General features: G+C 37.1%; 1 protein-coding gene across 1 annotated transcript in view; it reads left to right on the top strand.

The window, feature by feature from the left end:
- Positions 1-22547, top strand: part of MYZAP (myocardial zonula adherens protein) — a 60838-nt gene that overhangs the window by 1805 nt on the left and 36486 nt on the right. The window contains exon 2 of the mRNA XM_072399093.1: positions 20390-20479. Coding sequence (XP_072255194.1) covers positions 20390-20479 — 90 coding nt within the window. The remainder of the gene's footprint in view (positions 1-20389; positions 20480-22547) is intronic.

The following is a 22547-nucleotide window of genomic DNA, read 5'->3' as shown; positions in this document are numbered from 1 at the left end:
AATTCCTGAGGTTGATGACTTGATGATAATCGGTGTCAGATTATTGATAAATAGCATTGTATGGTGTGGCAAGCATTTCCTGTTACTTCCTCAATCAATGACACATTGCTATTTAAGCAGTAAAATACATTTGGACAGCTTGGTCCCTGCAGATTGTCACTACAGGGTGAAATCTCTGTCTGGGTATAGATTATTTGTGCTTTGAACATACATATATTATAAGCCTGTACTTGACCTGTGACTTCCATACATGACAGCTACACCTTCTTAAAAGGAAATTGTCATGAGAAAATAATGGCTGCCACTTCTGACTTCTGCTTTTAGGAATGCTGTCATGACCTTTTATGATGATACTTCAGCTACAGTGGTGTCTAAGTATAGAAATAGAAAGTAATACTGACGCTTGTTTAGGGTAAATTCAAAAGAGTGGAAAAAAATGCTGTTTTCTGCTCTCCTGGATTCCTACTAAAAACACTAGGCACCTAGGCAGTAACAGGCTGTAACCGTTCAGCTTTTTCAAGTGTTTGCAAAAGATTTTGATGGCATTTGCAAAGGCTTGCAAAGTGGTGCACTTTTTTTTTTACATATATTTTTCACATAGACCTAGAAACTGCTTTTTACTGCGCTTGCAAGCATTTTTTAATCATCTGAAAGCTGTTTTAGGTGTCCTGGAAAACTGCTAAAGACTTTGCAGACGCTTAAAAAACACTATGGAGGTGATTGGGGCAGCAAATTGCCCTCAGATGTTGCAAAATGCCACCAACTGCTTAAAAAAAAAGAATAAAACTGGTTTTTTTCATTTCAATGAAAAACCTTTGAAACTTTCATTTCATGCAGTAAAACCTTGGAACTAAGGCTGGATTCACATTGAGTTTGTGGTGTGTTTACCATTCTTCATGCCAGGAAATCGCTCTCTGGGGCAGCCCCCATAAGGAATAAATAGGGGCAGCAGGCAGAAATACTAGCACTGCTCGCTGCCACCAGCTATCAAATGTACAGACAAGCGCTGCCAAGCAAGTGATCGGGCAGCTGGCAAGGTGCCAGCCATGAGGAGCCATGCAGAATTGCACGATTTAGAGGCTGGTGTGAACCTGTCCTTATAGCATGCTTCTTCCAAGTCTGTACCTTAAAGGTGCTAAAGTTAGACACGGACAGCCACCTAGCATATTTACAAGGAGAGTAATAGCAGTTCTAGTACATTTCCCATACACAAATTCATTTCAAATGTCCATAAAAGATGATCTCTGTAGAATCCATTGTATATCTATCAATTATATCATGTAAGTGCTCCATATACAACTCATTGCATTCATAACCAACCGGGTACACCCTCATAGTACATGAAAGTCGGTCAGTTTAAAGGCGATTGTACAATTAATTTGCAACCATTGGATAATTTCAAACTGGTGTTGTCGTACTTTTTGCTTCACATTGGCAATGTTCTTTCTGATGCCTGTATAGAAATGTCTATGAAATTACGTTCCCTAGATGTTTGCACTGCCCTTTGTAATAATCAGATATGGAGTTAGCACAACACATTACCATGTTAAAAAAGGCTGCCAGCTGCGCTCAGCAGGTAATTCTGTTCAGTTCGAATGCTATGGATTTAATAACATTCCTAAGAAGGCCCAATAACTCTTTAGCGCTGCATTAAGATCCATCCCAGCTCTGTGCTGTGTACTGATACATACATGATGACTTGCTTTATGTTTTGTAAACCAGGACCGGTTTCTGGGTCCCATACTAGGCCCTCCTTCTCCATGTCTAAAAGCTTCAATGTTGCAAAAACCAAGCTTTTTTGATCAGGGCCTGGTACAGAAGTATCCCTTGTCCCCCAGATTGCAGCCCTGATGCAAACAAGTCTCGAAATAATGATGTGAAATACATCACAACACATGCGAATGGATTAGGCTGGGTGTTCTTGCTGCAGCAGTAACAATGTTTTAGCTGGGGAAGCAGGAACAACTACAGTTTTATAAGAAGTTTGGGGCAATGCAGTGAAAATGCATTTTGGAACTATAAGGCTGGGTTTACATTTACGCAGCCAGGATAGTTCAGCCACATAGATGTGCATTGTACTGAGTGGTGCTCTTCAGTAGAGTTAGGCAGATCAGTTATATCAGGGGTCGGCAAATTTTTTTGGTCACTATGCCATTTCAGGGGTGGGTGGGAGCACACTAGGCCGGACTCTGAGTCCTGCCTTAATGGCTCCGGCCACCACCAGGGAACGCCTCCTGAAGTGAAATCCCTCTCCTCCGTATGCATTGTGGAGGAGAGGGATTCACCTTCAGGGACCGTTCCCTATTTACAGTGACGGCGGAAGTATCAACTCCAGCCACGGTAAATAGGGGAGCAACAGCAAGGAGGCGGCACCAGAGCTCCGGCAGCTCCGGTAGTTCCTAACGCCCCCTGGCAGATCCGGCCAGCAACCCACGGCTCCGAAGTCGTGGCTTGCCGGCCGGCATTAGACCGGAACAAACTACCCGCTAGGAGATATCTGGCCTAAAGGCTGGAGTTTGCCGACCCCTGAGTTATATGAATGGGCTGCCTACTGGACTGTAGTGCACAACAAGAATATATTGCTTTTTTTTGGTTTAAATTTGCACCACACTACACAGTACCATATGTTGAGATAGAATGCATCCCAAGTTAACTGGCAACAAATGTTTGTGTGTGGTGCAGTAGTGCAGCACACAGATGTGAACTCCTGAGAGCCTAAGTTAGAGCTGTAGTTATAGAACCATTATTTACTGAAAGGCTAATGCAAGCATGAGAGCAATGTATGATGTATTGGCTACAGCATCAGCAGGTCTTAATATAGCCATGTATACGTATGGCTAATGGAAAGTCTATCTAAAGGAATGCCTCTGTTTAGATTATATTGCTATATGTCCTATTTTACCAGTGCAGACCTTTCTTGTTAAATGTGAGCAAAAAAGGCAAAGCTTATTCAGGGACAGCTAAAAGACAGTTTAATTTCTAATATGTGAAATAATATTGATTGGACTCTGATGTGTCCCCACAAATGTATTTTATTGTAACTACAGAACTATAAAGTTTTTGCCCAGTTTTAGTCTCTTACTTTTTCAGCTAGAACAGTATGACATTATATATACCCTCATCCTTGTAAAACCAAAGTTAATTTAACAGCAACGACAATCACCAACAAGTTTACATTATCAACAAACCCACCATCTGTCATTAATAAAAAAAAAACAAAAAACGTTTTCTTTCTCTGAGTTGTAACAACAAAAAGCACAATATTTCACACCTTGGCTGGTAAAATTTGGAAATGTGTTTTAATCAATTGTTAAATGTATAGATTAGATTCAATCTTCTAATTTGGGAAATATTAATCAAATAATAAAAAACTTAGCACTAATAAAACTAAAGTTTGCAACACTGATAACTTCAATTTACCAAATTATATTTGGATATTTATTATTTTTTATAGTTTTGCGACTCGTATCCAGTTTGTACATCACAACTTGCTGTGTAGGGGTTAGTGTAGCCACAGACCTGTGAGATCACCCATGCTGACCCAAAAGCTCCTAGAGTAGGTTCATACAGTAGAACTGGTCCTTGCAGCAATGAAAGTAAGCTTTGTCTGATAAATCATGTTTTTATTTTAAATCAAGTTCATGGCTGGGTGTGCATAGATTACCTGGGGAAGTGATGGCAGCAGGATGCTCTATGGGAAGAAGGCAGGCCAATAGAGGTAACATCTTGGTTCCAGATACCACAAGACACCTTTTGGAGGTCTTATGGAGTCCATACCATGACAGGCCAGAGCTTGGTGGCACAAGGTGGACCTACACATAATTAGGTGGGCATATTTAATGTTTTGGTGAATTAAGACATGCAGTAGTACGTACATGCATGAGTAGTGCATGTATACACAAATGCTGTCGTCTTATGGCTATATCTACTATTCTGTTTATTAGACCAATTATACCAAATACTACATAATATTGTAATAAAGTAGAAGTTTATCTGTAAAGACTTTTTTGTGTACACTTTAATTCAGCGAAGTGCAGCTCAATGTACAAGATTGGCTTGATTCCATACTGAGATGTTGAAGCTCCCATGCATATATATGGGAGCTACGTCATCTTCACCAAGCCAATGAAAATGGACAAAGACTTCAAACTCAGAAGAATATTGGGTGAAAATAGCAATGTTGGAGAGATTAGCTTTTGGAGGGGCATTTATATTATGGAAGAAAGCTAAGTTGGTAAAAATTAATTTGTACTTCTACTCCAACCACAAAGGGGAAATTTACCATATTACTTTTGATAACGGTTTATATTGTCTTACAGTAACAAGTCAGATTTAAACATTTATTATCATGAGGGTACATAAAAGGTTTTAGTAAAATAATGGCACTATTGTGTGTATCGGGAATCACCAAATTCCAGGTGGTACAACTTTTCTTCAGGAAAAGCATATCAACTCAATAGTATGCCCAGCAAACAGTCTGGATCTCACAATATTTAATCTTTCATGGTGGAATTTGAAAAAAAAAAACGGTCAATTACAAAGTTCCATCCTGCAAGGTTGATCCGTTAACTACTATACAAGAAAGTTGTAATCTGACTGATTAAGAATTTAGCTTTTCTTTAGCTAAGTCCATGTCTCCAATAATTTAAGATGTCATAAAAGCCAGAGGTGGCGCGACAAAGTACTAAGTGAAATATTTTGGGCTAATTCCAGAAGTGTTCCCCATATTTTATCAGAACAAACATGCACCATAAAATACAATAGTGTCAATAATGTAATTGAGGTATGTTTTCCAATTGAGGTGTTATATAAAAGAGTTTTCCACCATTTCTGTAATTTGCTTTTTGGCCAGAAAATAAAACCGCTGAATGAACATCCTACAAGCGAAGTGATTCAGTTTTTGCCAGGGGTCATAGCAGCACCTTTGTATGACAGTGAAGTGCTCGGCACCACTCCTATAGTGAGTACAATGAGTTTGAGGCACAGAGGGTCGGGATTTTAGAGGTTAATGACATTATTGGCTTAGGGAGTGACACTTTTACACTGTGCAGAGGCTGGAAGAATATAAGAATAAATGCTCTGATATCTAATGCCTATGAATCATTTGGATTTTGTAAAATAAAAAGTACCATAAAAGCCGACAATTACTGAAAGAAAAGAGTAGACTTTGATACCTATAATCAGTAATTGAAGATGTCAGGATTTAACTATATGGGTGATTGTGATCTGCCATTCAGCAGGGTAGTCACTTGCTGGCAATCACTGTCTTTGTATTGTTCTGCAGATAAAGTGATAGGAAATGTGTGCATTAGTTACTCAATACCATGAGCAAAAAATTGCCCATATTCCTTAATTACCATGCCTGGGAGAAAGACTTGCTGTGATCTCACTTCTGAGAACAACTAGGATTACCTAAATTTGCCTATTACATGTATTAGAGAATCCTGCTACTTGCCACTTTGAGTAACTGCTCCCGCCAGAGGGGTGTGTTTCTACGTTTGGAAGATTACTGCGCATAAAGCCTTTTTTGGACTCTATTTCAAAAAATGTCCAGTAACTTCCTCATTGATTTTTGTGTTTACTGAGTTAACTAAATGACCCCAGGACAAACAGTAGTGCTATTCTTTCTGACCCTTGTCACTAAACTCATGTTGGATAGTTTGAGAATGTGACTTTAATACCTGTTTTCCGAGTAGTTCTTCATGCACAGGGGACAGGAGGAAGCCTACATTGAGAGGTCAAAGTTACATGTAAGCTTTACATTACCTGGTAACATATTATTTTATATACCTTTTTTTTATTGGTGTACCTTTATGAATTTGCATTTTTGTTTTATGAATCATGAAATTTAAATGTTAAAAGTTGGAAACCTTGGTTCTGATATAATAAAGCTATCAGAGATTGGAGAAGATAGATTAACATATGAAAACCTGTTTGATTCAGCAAACCTGGAATGGATAGCTTAAAATTTATTTACCATTAGTTGGCAAATGTTTTCAATCCTGGACAAAATCACCCAGGTTCTCCCATGATAGTCTATCTTGCCCAGTTTTGTGGAGCCTAAACCAGGCCCATTGTATAAGTGCAGATATCCTGCAGAATGAGGAGTTTGTTGTGCACATACACCTGAAATGTAGTAGTTATGCCTGAGGCAGTGAATGCTAAGTGCAGACTTTCTAGCTAGTACAAAGCACTGTTATCTTTGAATTATTCAATGTAAATGATTTGTGTTTTTATACTTGTATTTAACTTAGTGAATTTACCTTTTGGATTTGTAGAAATAATTGTCTACACTGACAAGTGCTTTTTTTCACCACTACTTTTCTTTTAGTTTACTGGGTTGTTACAGTAAAATATAAAACAATTTAAAGAAATGTTTATGGAAAGTAAAACTTTCATATTAGAAAAGCATTAGACCCCCTGCAATAGTTTTTCTGTGGTTTGTGGTCCTGATGGGGAGATTCACACTTCTGTTTGTTCTAGTAACCATTGTCAACTATTGAGACAGAAAGTGATGGAATATCAAAATCCTAAATGTTGTCTAATGACAGAAACCTTCTGATGGGTTTGCTGACAATTAACTAAAAAAGGATAAGCCCTCACTTTTTAAAGATTTGCTCTCACAAACAGTTGCATTTCCAAAACATGGAGTAAAGAGAGATTTCTAAAAATGTTTAACTTTTACATAACTTTCATATGCATTCCATTCCAGCTCTGGAGTGTAACTGGTTGGGGATATATGTGGCAGGTGCTGTGTATCATCCCCTGTGGAAACCAGGGACACTGAAAAGTTTTATATACACAATAATATATTTATAAAGTTATATGCATTAGACTAAAAATTGGATGATTGGGAAAGAAAGGGAAAAGGAGAGACATTTGGTTCTAAAAAGGGTTAATACCTCCAAATGAGGAAACATGAGCAATGCTGAATGAATACTAAGGTTCAAAATGTAAAAAGCATATACAGTTCTAATTTATATAAGAGTTCTCTAGTCATCAAAAACACAACAGTGATCTTTTGTGTTGTCGCACTAGCTGAGGAGTTGCAAGGACAAAGTTGCAGGCTTACAGAAAGATCATCAAGTTCATCTACATGTACAGCATGAAATAAATCTGTTAAAAAATCTACAGTCCATACATGCAGAATTTAAGCTGTAATCCAGAAATTAAAAACACCAAATAATGTGTGTATATATATATATATATATATATATAATTTAATGGATTGTTAAATGGCCTCGTACAACAGCACTAATACCGGAAGAGGAAAAGCTGGAAAAGCCAGTCAAGCTCTACAGCAATAAACAGTTGCTTACAGGTATCATTGTAATAGGAGGAAAGAGAAGAACAATGGCTTGTCACTGAAATGGTCATGTGTTAAACTGAAACATCTACCATGGATGCAAAGGTTAGAAAACTTTACCTGCAGTGTGGGGTATAATTGTGTTTAAAAGTTTCTGGTTTTCTTGCATAAATACAAGACTCACAACAGTGCAATAATCAATTCATGTGTTTTGTCTAGCTGCAGTAAACTGAGATGAATTTTGATTAGAAACAGCTGATGCCCATGGAATTAGATGTTTGTACCAAGGTGAGGTGACTTCAAAAATTTACAGAGGCTTGCAGAGCTGTCTTTTTTAAGTTTTAATGAAGAATTTTAAACACAAAGAAGAAAGGGTGAGGATAGCACCTTAGTGATTTTTTTGAAAGTCCCAGACCCAATGCTCCTATGGGATTCAAACCTTAGTGTTCCAGCTTGGCTGACTGCCTTCACCCCTCACCTTCTTGGAGCATGCAATGGTTCCAAAAGGGTGCTCCAAAAGTTCTGAAATATCTAAACACTGGAAAGCTACCCGCCCAAAGGATGCCAAAATAGCCAATAGACCACAAAAATACTGCATCTAGACCAGGGGTGGGCAAACTTTAGTCAGGGGCCAAAATCTGATCTAAAATTTGACAGAGGGGCCACTGAACCTCATGTCATGGTGGCATCACTCCGCCCACTCTCCCACCGCTCAACTGAGCCTGCGATGGGAGAGTGGGCGGGTTGTGTGCAGGGACACAGCCCACCCACCTCCACAAGCCAGGATACAAACGGGGGACGCGTTCCGTGGCTCTGGCCGGTGCACCCCTTCCCCCAGCAGGGTCCGCGGACCTCCCAAAGGGCTGGAGAAACAACCTTATTGGGCCGTAGTTTGCCCATGTCTGATCTAGACAGTTATGGGTAATAATTAATGCCCACACAGGTATCACTCATGCAGCAATGGACAAACAACCATCCTTCCACTGTGGAAACCCAAATTCTAAAACTAAAAAGCTTAAATCCAACTTATATTTGCTTAAAGTGACCCTTCCTCACTAAAAGGATGCTACACTAGTTACTAGTTACTTTGGATCATAACTTTGCACACCATTCTTGTCTTTTCTTGTTAACTGCAGAGCTTAGTGCAGTAACTTTTAGAAGGTTCTCGGCTATAGTTACAACTGGTGGGATAGTTTTAATAACACAAAATCTTCTTTCGAGTCATACTGAATGAATTAAGTGCTTCCACGAAAACATCTAAAGACAGTAGTCACAGATAACCAGATCTTTATTCCATCAATTTCCTCAAATTAGCTTTCCATGTAAAACTTGTTAGTTTTTACATGTTTTAAAGTCTTCAAACATAACTATTTAGGAAACAGAAGGAAACTTGTGATTGTTAATCTAATAATATTCAAGTCAGCTGCTGTGATCATCTGCTCTGCTATGTCTGTTTACATGAAACATTTCTCAGATAGACACAAGCTCAGTAAGTAACTTGATGAGTGCATCAATTGTCTGTATTGTATATTACTTTGTTCTAGAGAAATGTGATTTCTGTCACAAGCTACAGTAATCACTATATTTTTGCTGTTGCAATAAAAATGCAATTTAATATTTAGGTCAGGGTGTTGTTTTAAAAGGGGTCATTAAAGTTAATCACTTTAATGACCAACATCATTGAGGTTGTAACTTTGTAGAGGTAGCCGGGACACGATCATTGTCCCTAACATAGTCCATCAGGGAATAAAGCTATGCAAGTAACTTGGCAGGCCCCCTAACTATCGATGAGCAAACTTTATAAGCAATAAACCTGAAATTTTGCGCTTATTGTTCATAAAGTTTGTGCATCGCTAGATGGGGGGTCTGCTGGGTCACTTGCACAGCTTTACTCCCTGATGGATGTTGAGGACAGTGATCATGTCCCGGCTACCTCTACTAGGTTACAACCTCAATGACGTTATCATCAAAGTAATAAGATTTAATGACCCCTTGTAATACAACACCCTGACCAAAATTTTTAATTGCATTTTTGATAGACAATAATACAAAAAGGCACATTTTTATAAATATTTTTAAGCTCTATACAAAACCACTGATCATGGTATTGTCACCAGATTTTCTAGGGGTCGTGGGGGTTGGGGAAAAAACAAACGTGGCTTTCAGGTAGAGGATACAAAAAAAATAAGCTTGTAGGGTAGCCGGTGTCATGCATGTGATGAATGTCCCATGTACTATCCTCATGGAATCTGGGAAGCAGACTCTGTTATTTCCTACATATAAACAGTACTAAGGATCAAAGAGAATGTTGTGGTCAGATAAAGTGGCTCCGGTGTTCTCTTCTAATAGGCATGTGTAAATACATAGTGGTGACTTCATATGTAAACAGTACAATTATTTTTTATGAACACAACATATGTTAAAATTAGAACTTGGGTATAATGAACTGTACCATACAAGTGTATTAAGTTTATATATTGATAGTGGTAAAATCATTTTCTACAAGATATACTTCTGCACCAGTAATAATTGATGAAATCAGTATTTTTAGGGTAGAAGGCAGTCAGCGAATTCTGGTCGGGTGATTCTTTTGTTCTTTTGGGGTGCTCAGGATTTGTAAGAATAGCTGAAAAACCTTCTATATATTTTTTTGGCATATATATAATTCAAAAGACACCAAGACTGTCTATTGATATATCAAAAAGGGCAGTGCTACGTAGTTATCAAAGGCAAACAATAACACAGCAGCCTTAATGCAGAATTCAATTTGCAGAACATGCATAACACAATTGGTGTGGCCAGCATCCTTGTTACTCACTCTTCCAGATTCAGTGATTCCCTGTGGCCATTGGATGACCACATATGGTGTAACATATATCCCTAGTGACGGGGTCCCTTTGCTGTGGTGCCACATGAAGATCTGGACTTTACACTGCATGGCACATGTGTAGTGCTTTGTAGGCTAACAACAAAATGCCAAGAGCCATTGAAAAGCTTTCCTTGGCAAAAGAAACTTTACATATTTGTTCTGCCAAAGACCTTTACTTTCTGGTGACTACTATTTTTTTTGTTTGGTTTAGTTTCACAAGGCCGTGCTCATTAAGTTTGGGTCTTTTTGTTTGTATATCAGAGATCACCAAATAAAGGGCTTGTAATGTAGCAAAGCCGTCATTCTGCAATAGAAGTCTGAATGATAAAACTCCTACCTGCCCAATACCTACTAATGGCTGCCATGGTCCACCAAAAGGAAAATTGGTGCTGCTTATCTTAAACTCTCATATTGTATGTTTGTATACCCATGTGTGAATCCTGGACCCAAATTTCTGGTTCCTAAGTGCAATGTACACCATACAGAAGTGCAATATAGTTTGGTACACTTAGAGCAGGGGTGATCAGAGTGGTGTTACTGGGTCTTGTAAGCACAAGCTATGTTGTTTTTTGTTTTTGTCTTATATTACATTGCCCATTACTTTGTAGTTAAGCAAAAATTTGATCACATACCAACTGGTTTTTCGGATCTTTCAAGATATGTTACTTATTTCGGTATGATGTTGAATATATTTCTGTAGTAAATAGAACACGTGTCATTACAACTAAACTTTTTTGTCAAGCAAGTTCCTAAACATCTAAGTAGGATTGCAATGTACTCAAAAGAATGCAATACTTGTTTTTCTGAAAATTACGTTGAGTGGGTATTATGCTGACCCTCTGGCTTTAGTCATTTCTGATTTATTGACACAAAGAAAATATGTGATCAGGAGATTTAACCTCATTCTTCACTTAATGCATGCTTGTTAATATTCCATAAAGTGTTGATGCTAGAGGGTCGGTAGGAAATTTTGGCCACAGCATACATATATATATATATATATATATATATATATATACACATACACACACCTATAGGCCATTGGACACTAGATCAATCCTTAGACAAAAACATAGCTGCGTCACTTAAAATATTCAAGAGGTTTTTTTGAAAATAGAAAATAATACAGTCAGTAATGGTTCCTTTGCTACATTGAAGAGATGATTGGTAAATGAGGAAAGCTGGAAAAAGCCTTTATCACATGTAGTACCCATGACCATATGTTCTTGGTCAATGTAATAGTGGAAAAACAAAACATATATATACATTTATATTTAGAAAGTAATAGTATTTACCATCAAGGCACTGAAGTATGGACTACAGAAATATGTTGCATCATGCAAGTTAGAAAAGATGTCATACAGACATGTCATACAGACATTTAGGCCGGTCTTTATAAGGAGCGGCTGGTGGTCATTCACCTTGCCCCCTTAACCCCAGCTACCCCTAGTGCCAAGCTCGTACCCACCCCTAGCCAGTCCTAGGGGCAAGAATATACCCCCTGAATGAATAAGATTGTGCTCATGCACCTTGGTAGGTGTTAAACAACAGTACTCTGATGACAGTTGATCCACGGTTCTCAAAAAGATAAAGTAACCATGAGTATAAAATGTACAAAATACAAATATATGTATAAGAATAGAAAGTGTGCAATGATGATAAATAGAAAACACTTTCTTCTGTTGTTAAATAAACATTTCAAATATTTTACAGTGTTGCAGCTATATCTTTGTTTTAGGAATTATCTTGTGTTTAAGTGCTGTTAGTTTATTGCTTGGTCTGCATGTATAGTGGTGCAAGCAACTTTTATATGTTTGTTTTTTAAATCAAAACACCTTAAGGTTACAATCAGTGCTGAGGTTGTGGTGCAGCTTCCTCGTGAGACGCCGTGTGTCACATCTCACCTGTGGCAGCCCATAGACAATGAATGGGGGATGGAACATGTTCAAACAAATAAAGAACCAGTGGCAGTCGTGTGGGCATTTGGCAAGTGCTAGTGGTCATGAGTCGCATAGGAATGCCTATTTCTGCTACCAAAAATCACACTGAAATGTTTTAAATGGACCATGGTTGATGAATTATGAACAGAACTGAAGTATACAAGAATATTTCTTTGGGTCTTTGCTTGTAGATTTGCAAGTCAAATCATTTACTAAGGATCCCTTTTTTTTTAACATACACAATGCTAGTATAGGTAAGCGTTATAACTGATTATGTTATAAGAGAGAGATTTATTTTCCATGCTTACACTCTCCTTTCTACGAAGTAGCTGCTGCACTATTTTTGTTCCATATTGTTAGATGTATTGGAAAAAGCTGGTTATATGTCTGAAACAGTTTCCTCCTTGGCTACCGATTACAAAAGAGGTTAAATCCTGGGTGTGTTATGGAAAACAAAAACTACATAAGGCTTTAAGTATATCTTTAACCAAGAATAAAAAATGAAAGATATTATATTATACTATTCTCAATGGCCAGTTATGACGAACTTACCTTTGGGTGTTCTGCTCTCCAGTGATGTGGGGGGGCTAGCTCCAAATATCTACTTTGACCCCAGCACTGCCATGTTGTTCCCTTCTTTTTCCATTGTCCATTGGATGTGCACTGATAATCTAACTCCCCCACACTTCAGCTAGTTACACTATCTTCAAATCTGGCTTCATTCATTTGAAGTTTCTTCAATCTAAAGACCCTACCTGCTAACTGTTTTAAAAGTTAAATTCTGCTTTTATTTATTGCAAGCTAATTTGCATAGAAATTTCTGCCAACCAATTTACATTTTTTTCCACCTAATATAATGTAATAGAAAATGGCAGCCACATTACTTAAAGGAATTTCCTAATTTTAATACTTTTTTAATGTCCTACATTGGATCTTCTGTTACACAGTTGAAATCCTTGAAACACTTTATCAGAAACATAAGGGTAAGCAGTTTGTTCTTTGTGCCTTTCATCTGCAGTGTTCCGCTCAGTAATTCCACATTTTTTGCACTTGTGTAAAGTGTATAGTTTCACTGAAACTTTCATGTGAGATTTGGATTAGAAGAACTTTCTGTAATAATTCAACAGACTAGAAAAACACAAAATCTCCAGGCATCCAAATACTTGAACCATACCAAGTTTCACTCTAAATCCAAGGGCACCTTTCTATGGTCACATTGTACAATAAGCCATTCATTCTCCAGTCCAAGGACTGTAAATCTCTCATAGCAGTCAGAAGGCGGAGAGAACGCCTCATTAATTTTTAGGAATAAATACCATGAGAACAATAGAGGATATCCTATGACAATACGGGGTCCCTGGCCTGCACACCCACCATTGGGCCATCTGTGCTATAGAGTGAGATAACATACATGTTTATGTACAATTTAATGGAATGCAGAAAATGATGATTACATCACTGTTTTAATAAAACGAATTACAATTACATTGCATTGGTGTGAGAATTAGACAAACATGTTTTGTATCTTTTTATATTTTACTGCATTGCTGTAAACTAAGTAAGTACCATGTTTATTGATGCCAAGGGAATACAGCACCTATTACTTAAGTTGGTGATCCTGGCACTGGTTCAGCTACTGTTTATTCGCATTTCAAAGTGCAGGTCCAGAGGGTAGTGTGAGCAAATATTTGGTTTAAAGCATTTTTTTTTTTGCAAATTGTAAAACTATCTATTATACCATGACTGTTACAAGGCAGAGACCCTCTTCATCCTTTAAAAATAACACAACAATAAGGTTGGTTAAATGGCCTGTAGGCCTTTTATTTACCCTAAATAACTTTTAAATTAACAATTAAATACCGTAATCATACATAACAATATTACAACATTAAATAACTTTACCATAACAACCACATAACATAACATAACATAAATACCCACCTTTAAACCTTTTACTAATTTAAAACTCCTCTGGTTACTGGTCCTCGAAGGCCCACCATTTACCCCTCTTCTATTGGGTCTGCACCACTATGATATATATGCTACCAGCCGCAACCACCCAGCTCGGGAATGATACCAGCAGTACTCACCCCCCCCCCCCGTACTAAAAACAGGGACTGGTGGGAGGAAAACTTCTCCTCTTCCTATACTTCTGCTAAATGCTCCACCTCTTACCCCCCCATAACTCTTCTTTTCCCTTCCCATTATTACGTCTGACTAACTACCTCCCCTAAGCCCACCCTTAAACTTAACCCTTTTACTGCCTGCTTCCTATCCCCTCCCAGTGATGAGGGCCTTCCACTAGCCCTCACTTCGTTCCCCTGTTCCAGGCCTTTCTTGGTTGTTATAGTAGGACTGCCTTCATCAAGAATTCGTAGCAGGTGAAAGTTCTTTATTAAAACAAAACTATTAATTGGCTCACCTTCTTCTGTCTCCAGCAATAGCCACCATACCTTTACCCTCACTTAAGAACCCTTAAGTCCTTATAGTAATTTGCTCATTGGCAGGGCAATCGTGTGAATTTTGAGTGAGTTTCAAATTCAGTTTGAACCGAATAAGTGTAAAATTTGATTAGTTTGTTCACCTCTAGGTATAATTGTAATCCCTCGCCCAAGCTACTCAAGTTATTGAAGGTATAGTGTCTTCTGTTGTGACTCTACATTGGCTTATGAACCAACGTAGTCAACAAATGTTCCATATTCTTCCAGTTTATATTCTTGTTGTCAGAATCAGAAATGGTACTTCCTGTCCAATACAATGAAAACACCAGGGTTTGCCACCTCAGCAAGCTATTCTAGAATATTTAATGAATACAGAAGGCCATTGATGGCGTAATATATTTTTAGGTACACTATTGTGCAAATTTAGAGCACAAATGGCATTGATGGGTAGGTCAATGATCTAACTAGCTGCAGGCAGATGAAGACACTTTCTCCCTATTTTTATACTGTACAGTAAAATGTCCAAATTGACTAGTCCACTAATATTACTAATATTAATATTAGCTTAGTGTATATAGTGCAAACATTTTAGGTAGCACTTTACAGTTCCTAGTCATGTCACCCTCATGTCTCTTAGAGAAGCTCACATTCTAATGTCCCTACCATAGTCATATATCATTGATATAGTCTCAGGAAATTATGGGGAGAAGCCAACAGCCTCCCAGTATATTTTTGGGATGTGTGTGGAAACCAGAATTCCTAAAACCCACACAAGCACGGGGAGAATATACAAAAAAACAAACACAGACCTGTCATAATTTTTATTAGTTATGTGTGGCATGCAGCTCTTGGAACTAAGTTCACACCCTGGAATGTCCTGCTTACATAATTGTACTTGTGGCAGACTTTACATTTCTTCCTTTGATAACATCGGCCCTTATAAATGCCTTGCAGGTTATCAGTAATGCCCGATCTGTTTTCAGCAGCTTCATTTACATTGACATTTACCTGAGGATTATATTCTTAGAAATCAAGCTGCTTTGAGAGGCTAATCATTTTTACCCATATTGACATTTGCTATGGTTGTAGCTTTTGTCAAACAATCCTGAAAATGAACGGACGACAACAACTCAATTTTTGCAGTGTGATTATTATTTCTGCATAGATTGTGTTATTACTGCAGAGGACCCTTCACATTATTATATGCTACTGATAGGAAGAGCTGGACAGGCAAACAGCTAAATACACATACATGAATGTAAACAAGGTTACCTGCCAAAAGCTTTGTAATTCTGTTTAACTAGTGTTGTGATCTGACGTCTCATTTTTTACATGTGCTGTATCCTTTGTCAGGAATTGTGTTGGTAAATAGGACTACAAACAAAAAGATTATTTAGAACAGGGGGTGTCAAACTATGGCTCGGGGGCCAAATCTGGCCGCCAACATCTTTTTTTTGGCCCCCAAAGGAATCCTAAATACTGCAGCTGGCCCGCCATTACAATTCCCAGCATCACTCACTTCTATGGACCAGCGGCCTCTCTGCCTATGTGTGGCCCCGCATTGGACTGTTTTATAGACGCAAATAATGCCGTAAATTTTAGTAGCGGTGCTATTTCAATGAAGAGGGAGTTTCAGGCCATTCATATGAGGCCACTCATAAGATTTGGCTCCGTATTGGCCGCGTCTGGCATTTCCAGCCATTTTCCTTTGCTACTCCAAGCCATGGACTCGAATGGTTGAATTTTCATAGAAGAATATTGTTATTATTATTGTTAGCCTGTGCAAAAAGGTTACCATTGAAATTTAACTCAGAAGTCTACAAAGAGAGAAAGAGGCATAGATTGTTTCTAAATAAAATTAAAAAAATTTTTTATCCCTCTTTCTGTATTATAAGCTTGTTCCAAATTGAATGTGAAGCAAAACCTCTTTGTTTCCATAAGAAAAGGGTTTATATCTAATGAGAAGGAAAAATGTCCTCAATTGTTTTCAATAAGTTCCAAGGTTTGCCCACTACTTTGTCTAAGTTTTTATTTTGGGCCTTCTGTATTTGAGTTTGACACCCCTGCGTTAGAAGGAGAATTCATATTGCTACATCTTGAGCTTTTACTGGAGAGAACAGTTTACAAATTGATTTGGCTACAAAAGTATTGTGTATCATGAATGACAACTCTTAGCCTGCCATGCATAAAGGCAAAAACAAACCGTAACTGTGTGGTTCTGCTTACTTAAGTCTCATACAGATGTCACATGCTGGAAACAATCTTTTGTGATCACTTGCAGTGACAGATGAACGATTGAGCACTGTACACACATCATTATGTTTAATGGAGAGGGGAAGAGGAAGGACGAGCAAGCAGCACTTAGCTGTTATCTGCAGGAGAGCACAGAGGTTGTTTCTGATCGGTCATTCATCATTATATTGAACAATGTCAGGGTACAGCTGTACACTTGTCACATTTTCACCTGCGACATGGGTACGTAGCTGTACTTAAGGAATATAAACTGTTTAGCGTGCAAAATTAATGTTGGGGAATCAGGTGAAGTTGTGATCACTTTTAGTTCAAGTAAAAATTGGGTATTCAAAATGAATGCGCATTCACCTCTTTTTGCCAGGTAAACAGCCCCTGCTCCTTTAGTGAATTAACTCAAATACAGCCTGCCTTACTTTGCTGCTGTAGACACAATTCTATATAACCCCTGTGATAAAGAAGCTGACCTGAATTATGACATTTCTAAGGATCTCTGAGCTCCATTTAATGAAATAATAAAATTAAAAAGCTAAACAATGACACTTTTGTGTAATATTTGTTATTTTTATCATTTTTTGGATATATGAAAATACATGCAGTGTTTGGCATACTTTATTTAAAGCTTGCTTGCATACATCATGTATTTATATCAGTAAATAACTTTTTAAGTTGTCAGACGAAGATACAAGGAGTTACAATTTATGGCCTAATACCACATAAAATATTCTTTAGTAAATAAATATTAAATATAACACAAAATGTTGTTATAACATTCGTTTTATTATTAAGGTCTGTAAAATAAAAAATCTCTCATCACGCTTGTTAAAGTGGCACTTCAAGCTAAAGGTTGAATAATCCACTGAAATAAATGTATGTGAATGGTTTTACCTAGTAAAGGACATACAGTTCTGTGCAGACAGTTTTATGGTTTTACTAATCTGAAACACAGCCCAGACAGGTAGTAACACACCTGTTACTTGGTTCAGATTTACTATAACCTTCTATCTGCTTATTAGACAGAAGTCCTCATTACATCTAATTAATTGTCCTAAGAAAGTGACATTGGAAGGTGTTAACTCATATTCAAATCTAAAATATAATATTGCTGCTTACCAGTCTTTATATGTTATGGTTGCATTCATTTACCTTTTCTTTTTTTACCTGGTAATCCCACAAATAACACCCTTCCTGTCCCTCTATGGTTATCGCACAGGCTGGACTTCACAAATATCCACCTTTGTCCATTTCAGTGACATGGTTGCTGATTACATTAACAGATAACAAAGGAAAGAGAACATTGTTTTTCTTTACAGGAAGTGACAACGACACGTCATGTCTGGCATTCCTGATCAACAGGTATTTTCTGTACTTTCCTAAAATAGAAGACGAATGCAGTCATCACATCTAAAGATTGCTAAGCTTTAATATATTATTATTTTTTTGTTATTTTTGGGTTTGAATACACGTTAAGCTGAAACAGAAAGTCACAGTGTCACTTGCTTAGCTGTGTATTGTTCCCAATCTGTATGAATTTTAAGACTAGCTCAACTAAACTACTTTTAGGCTGAAAACCCTATATGCATTGTTGTCTAGTGCCGCAAATATGGCCGGTGTTACACTTTTAAAAATGCTCTGATCTCTTTGCTTCTAAAAAGGTATCCTGTTGTGATAAACCTCCATGCAAAGATATTGAAATATTGTTTTTTGGTAATAAGTAAACTCATTCTATAATATTAGGGATCGAATGATTTTTTTTATAGTGGAAAAACCAGGCAGGTTGTTTATTGCAAAAGAGACACGCTTTGTCTCATATGCAATAAGAAAAAAAAGTCAAACCCTACCAGCCTGTCTGCAATCTTTTGTATAATGTACACTGTATTGTATGCATAGGTCAGTGTATGATCCTGACATACCTGGCTGCTGGGAATGAATGAAAACTCTGTGTGCATTTGTGGGGGTTTATTTGTAGGCACTGCCTAGCCAATCAAGGTGGCTGAAGATCCTGTACCCAGAAAAGGACCGGGTGAAGATACTGGTGCCAACAATGGAGCGAGGAGAGGTGAGTCTACCTAAAAGAACAGGCAGATTCGCTTATTATATTGCAGAAGGGATCTTGTCTGTCCCTGTCTTTAATTAAAATTAGCAAAAATCCAATTGACTTTGATTGCTTTGCACGTAATAAACCGAAATGCTAGAGCAAGCAGCAGTTATTACGATATCATAGCAGACAATATTGGGGCATGAAAAAAAAGCGCCAAAATCTAACATATTTTTAAACCTAAAAAGTGTTGCACTCACATCCCAGAGAAAGCATGTGTAAAAGAATGGTACTTGGTGGAAAAAATGCACAGTGGGTGCTTAATTCTTTTATTATTCTCTCTATTAAACACAGCATTGGGGGTGCGGCAGGAGCATGTTCGTCTCTTTCATAATTTATGTTAAAAGATTTCTTTTTTCTGAATGTTATGAAAGGTGATTCAACAGCCCTATAATGTGTGAACAGGGGCAGCCTCAGGGTTTTTTACAAAAATTGTTAGAAATAATTGCTCAAAAAATTGCTGTTGGCCAGGAAACAGTTTGAAGTTCAGGGTTCAGTCTGTTTGGTTAAATAATTACAATATTTGTAGGGAAACCAAGTAGGGTGTAAATGGGCCAAGTGGAATGTTGGTGTATAGGAAGATGTAGACCAGGTACAGGATGAGGGTACAATGGCCCTGGGCTATTAAGAGCACACAAAATTGTAGTCTAAACACCTGTCAGTTTTTACCTATCTGTAGCTATGTTTTCAGTCCTTGAGGAGAGGGTATGATAATGACTAATATGTCTTCAATGCTATCAACAAGACTTGCCCTGATTACTGTTTAACTAATGTTCATCTATGTATTGAATGTTATGAAAGGTGATATGTTAGAACGTCTGGTATCACTGGTGAAAGTACTTTATTGGATTGCCAGGTCTGCACGCCTACCACAGCCATTATTAAGTGTACGTTGTGCATTATTATTTTTATAAAAAAAAAAAAGAAAAAGCAACTAGAGGAATGGGAACATTCCTCTACAAGTGAGCCTAAACTGTAAAATCAACAGAAGTCTGTTGGGACAATTTATTGAAATGTTAATTTTGGTGGGAACGTACGTCTGAAAGGGGAGAATTTCTAGGCCCAAGTGCATGCCTTCCAGTTTAGCCAATAGATATTCTATATTCCTGGAAATAATGTTGTGTGTGTCTGAACAATGAACATATTGATTGATTCATTTTAGAAAGTGTGCTTGATAAGTTTCCAAAATATAGTTTTATTATTCAAATACTAACCAAGAAAATAGGAAGTTTTCCTCTCGCTTCCTGTTGTGTCTTCTGGACTTAAAGTTAAAGGGAAAATAAGAAAACACATTTTCCAAATTGTATCTAAAACTAAAAATAGATTTTGGCCTTGGATATACTTTGTCCATGACAAACATATTCCACTCTTATGATTTGCTAACTGGCTAATAAATTGTAAGCTAATAATATTTAACAGTAAACTGCTTTACAATTTACTTCCATAGCTTGATCCACTAACATTGTCATTTTATTATTCCTTCAGGGAAATATTTGTCGGCTAAGACTCACTTTACCTGCAGATGGGAATACACGATCAGAACAAAAAGATATAAAGAATGAAAATCAAATACATGTAAGTGGATAATCAATAAGGTGTTCTGAAATTAGTTTTTGCTTCATTATAACGTGTTGGAATACATGCTGCAGAATTATGTTCTAATATCTAGAAATCTTTGCTGTTTAATAGAGAATGCTAAACCATTGGCTGTAACTTTTTCACAAAAAGTCCTACACAAATTATGGCCCATTTAGATAGCAGACGTAACATTAAGTATTCTGTTTTAGATGGCATTATGGGCCAACAACTGAATGCTAAAAGGGAGAACACACAAACGGCTGTTTCCTGGTTGGGAAAAAATGGGTTACTATAGTCCTAAAAACTGCAACACCTAAATCTTTCCCTACCAGTAGGTACCGAACTCTTCTAGCAATCAATCAAATCCTAATTTATCAGTAGTGAGACTTTTTATAGAACCTAAACTACAGGTCTGCTGAATTGAAGTCAATTTTGGATTGCACCAGATTCAATTCTTTCAAAAATGCATGCTTTATTTTCTTCCAATTAATATTTTCTATTCCTGTTTGATGCTAAAAAATTATTTTGACAGCTCTTATTGCAGCTTGGTGAACTAAACTATTTCTGATAAACGGCCATTATAAGTTCCTAGCCCAGCTGTCACTGAAATAACTGCGCTGTTAGAATTCCACCCCATGACACCTTTATAGCTTGGCTACACAATGGTTTTATTTCCTGTATTTATTCCTTTTCATGTTCTGTTTTTATTTGGGCTATCTGTTGGCTAATTCATCAGGAACTGTTTTGTCTAACCTTGAAACTATTTTTATAAAGTACTTAAGTATCATTTATTGACACCCACTGGTGTTTACAGACATAATATTTATGAAAGTTTAGAATAAAAAATAACACGTGAACAAAACACAGCAAGATGGACCATTCCACATTAAAACAACATGTGGTGTGGTGTCTATAAAAATGGTTGTGGTGTCTATAAAAATGGTGGACCAGTATTGCATCAGTTATTAATATATTATTAATATTATTATTATTTTACAATGCTTTATTGATACATTTTAAGAGATTACCATAACAATATTCTTTATGCCAAACCTCAGAATAAATCAGATAAGCTCACGCACATGACCATAACCGCTGTTGTGTCCAGTGGAATCATTAGATTACTGGGGAATGCATTTTTTGTTAGATCTTACACTTGTTTTTTACTAATTTTTGGGTGGTGAGTCCAGAAAGGACCCCAGTTTGTTGTTATTGCATCTAGTTTTTACGATACAGGCTACCCTGTATCGTAAAAACATACAAAAATCATACAAATTTTACATACAATGAAAAAATAATGAAATTATAACTTGAATGTACTGTTTATTAAAATTTCTTTTGTTCATACAAAGGATGTATTGTTACTCTATATCTACCAAACCATAGGTATACCAAATGGCATGTTATCACGTGTTCCCTTTGTCCACATCCGTACACCCTTGACACACTGTTTGCACACTTTATGAGAGGCCCAAGACTTATCTTGATCACCAAGTTTACCATTGAAATATGCCAAATAGGCTTGCTCTACAAATGTGCTGATGTTCACCATTTGACTTGGAATGGTGAAACTGCCACAGATATAACAAAATGAATCAGGGTTGTTTAGGCACTTACGACGAGCTGGACATGAGAAAAAACCTGATGTGATAGAAGAAAACTAACTGCACTTTCAGAATCAGCATACCTATTTTAGTGTAAATAAACTTAAAAACTTGAAACTTTATTTTGGTTACTTATTCCAAAAAACACTACTTGTAAAAACACAGACATCCTCTCCTGGATACCATGTGTGTGGAGCTTTTCTCTAATTCAAAATTAAAATATAGGCAGGAAAACACATCTATTTTAAGGCATTAGAGATGTTTATTTAAATTAGAATTTAAATTAGAACTTAGCTTGTTAGCATCCTAATTCCAACATAGATTTGTGGTCCATGTCAATTAGCAACATTTCTTTAGCTGTGACACTTTTATAAACAAATTCAACTCTGAAAAACCTATTTTTTAAAGAATGGTGACAAATAGTCTGGATGCAGTTTAGAGGAAACATGGACCAATCTATT

This window comes from Pyxicephalus adspersus, chromosome 2 (assembly GCF_032062135.1).
Source record: "Pyxicephalus adspersus chromosome 2, UCB_Pads_2.0, whole genome shotgun sequence".
In the NCBI taxonomy this organism is placed as follows: domain Eukaryota; kingdom Metazoa; phylum Chordata; class Amphibia; order Anura; family Pyxicephalidae; genus Pyxicephalus; species Pyxicephalus adspersus.
This window is presented reverse-complemented; position numbering and strand designations above follow the sequence as displayed.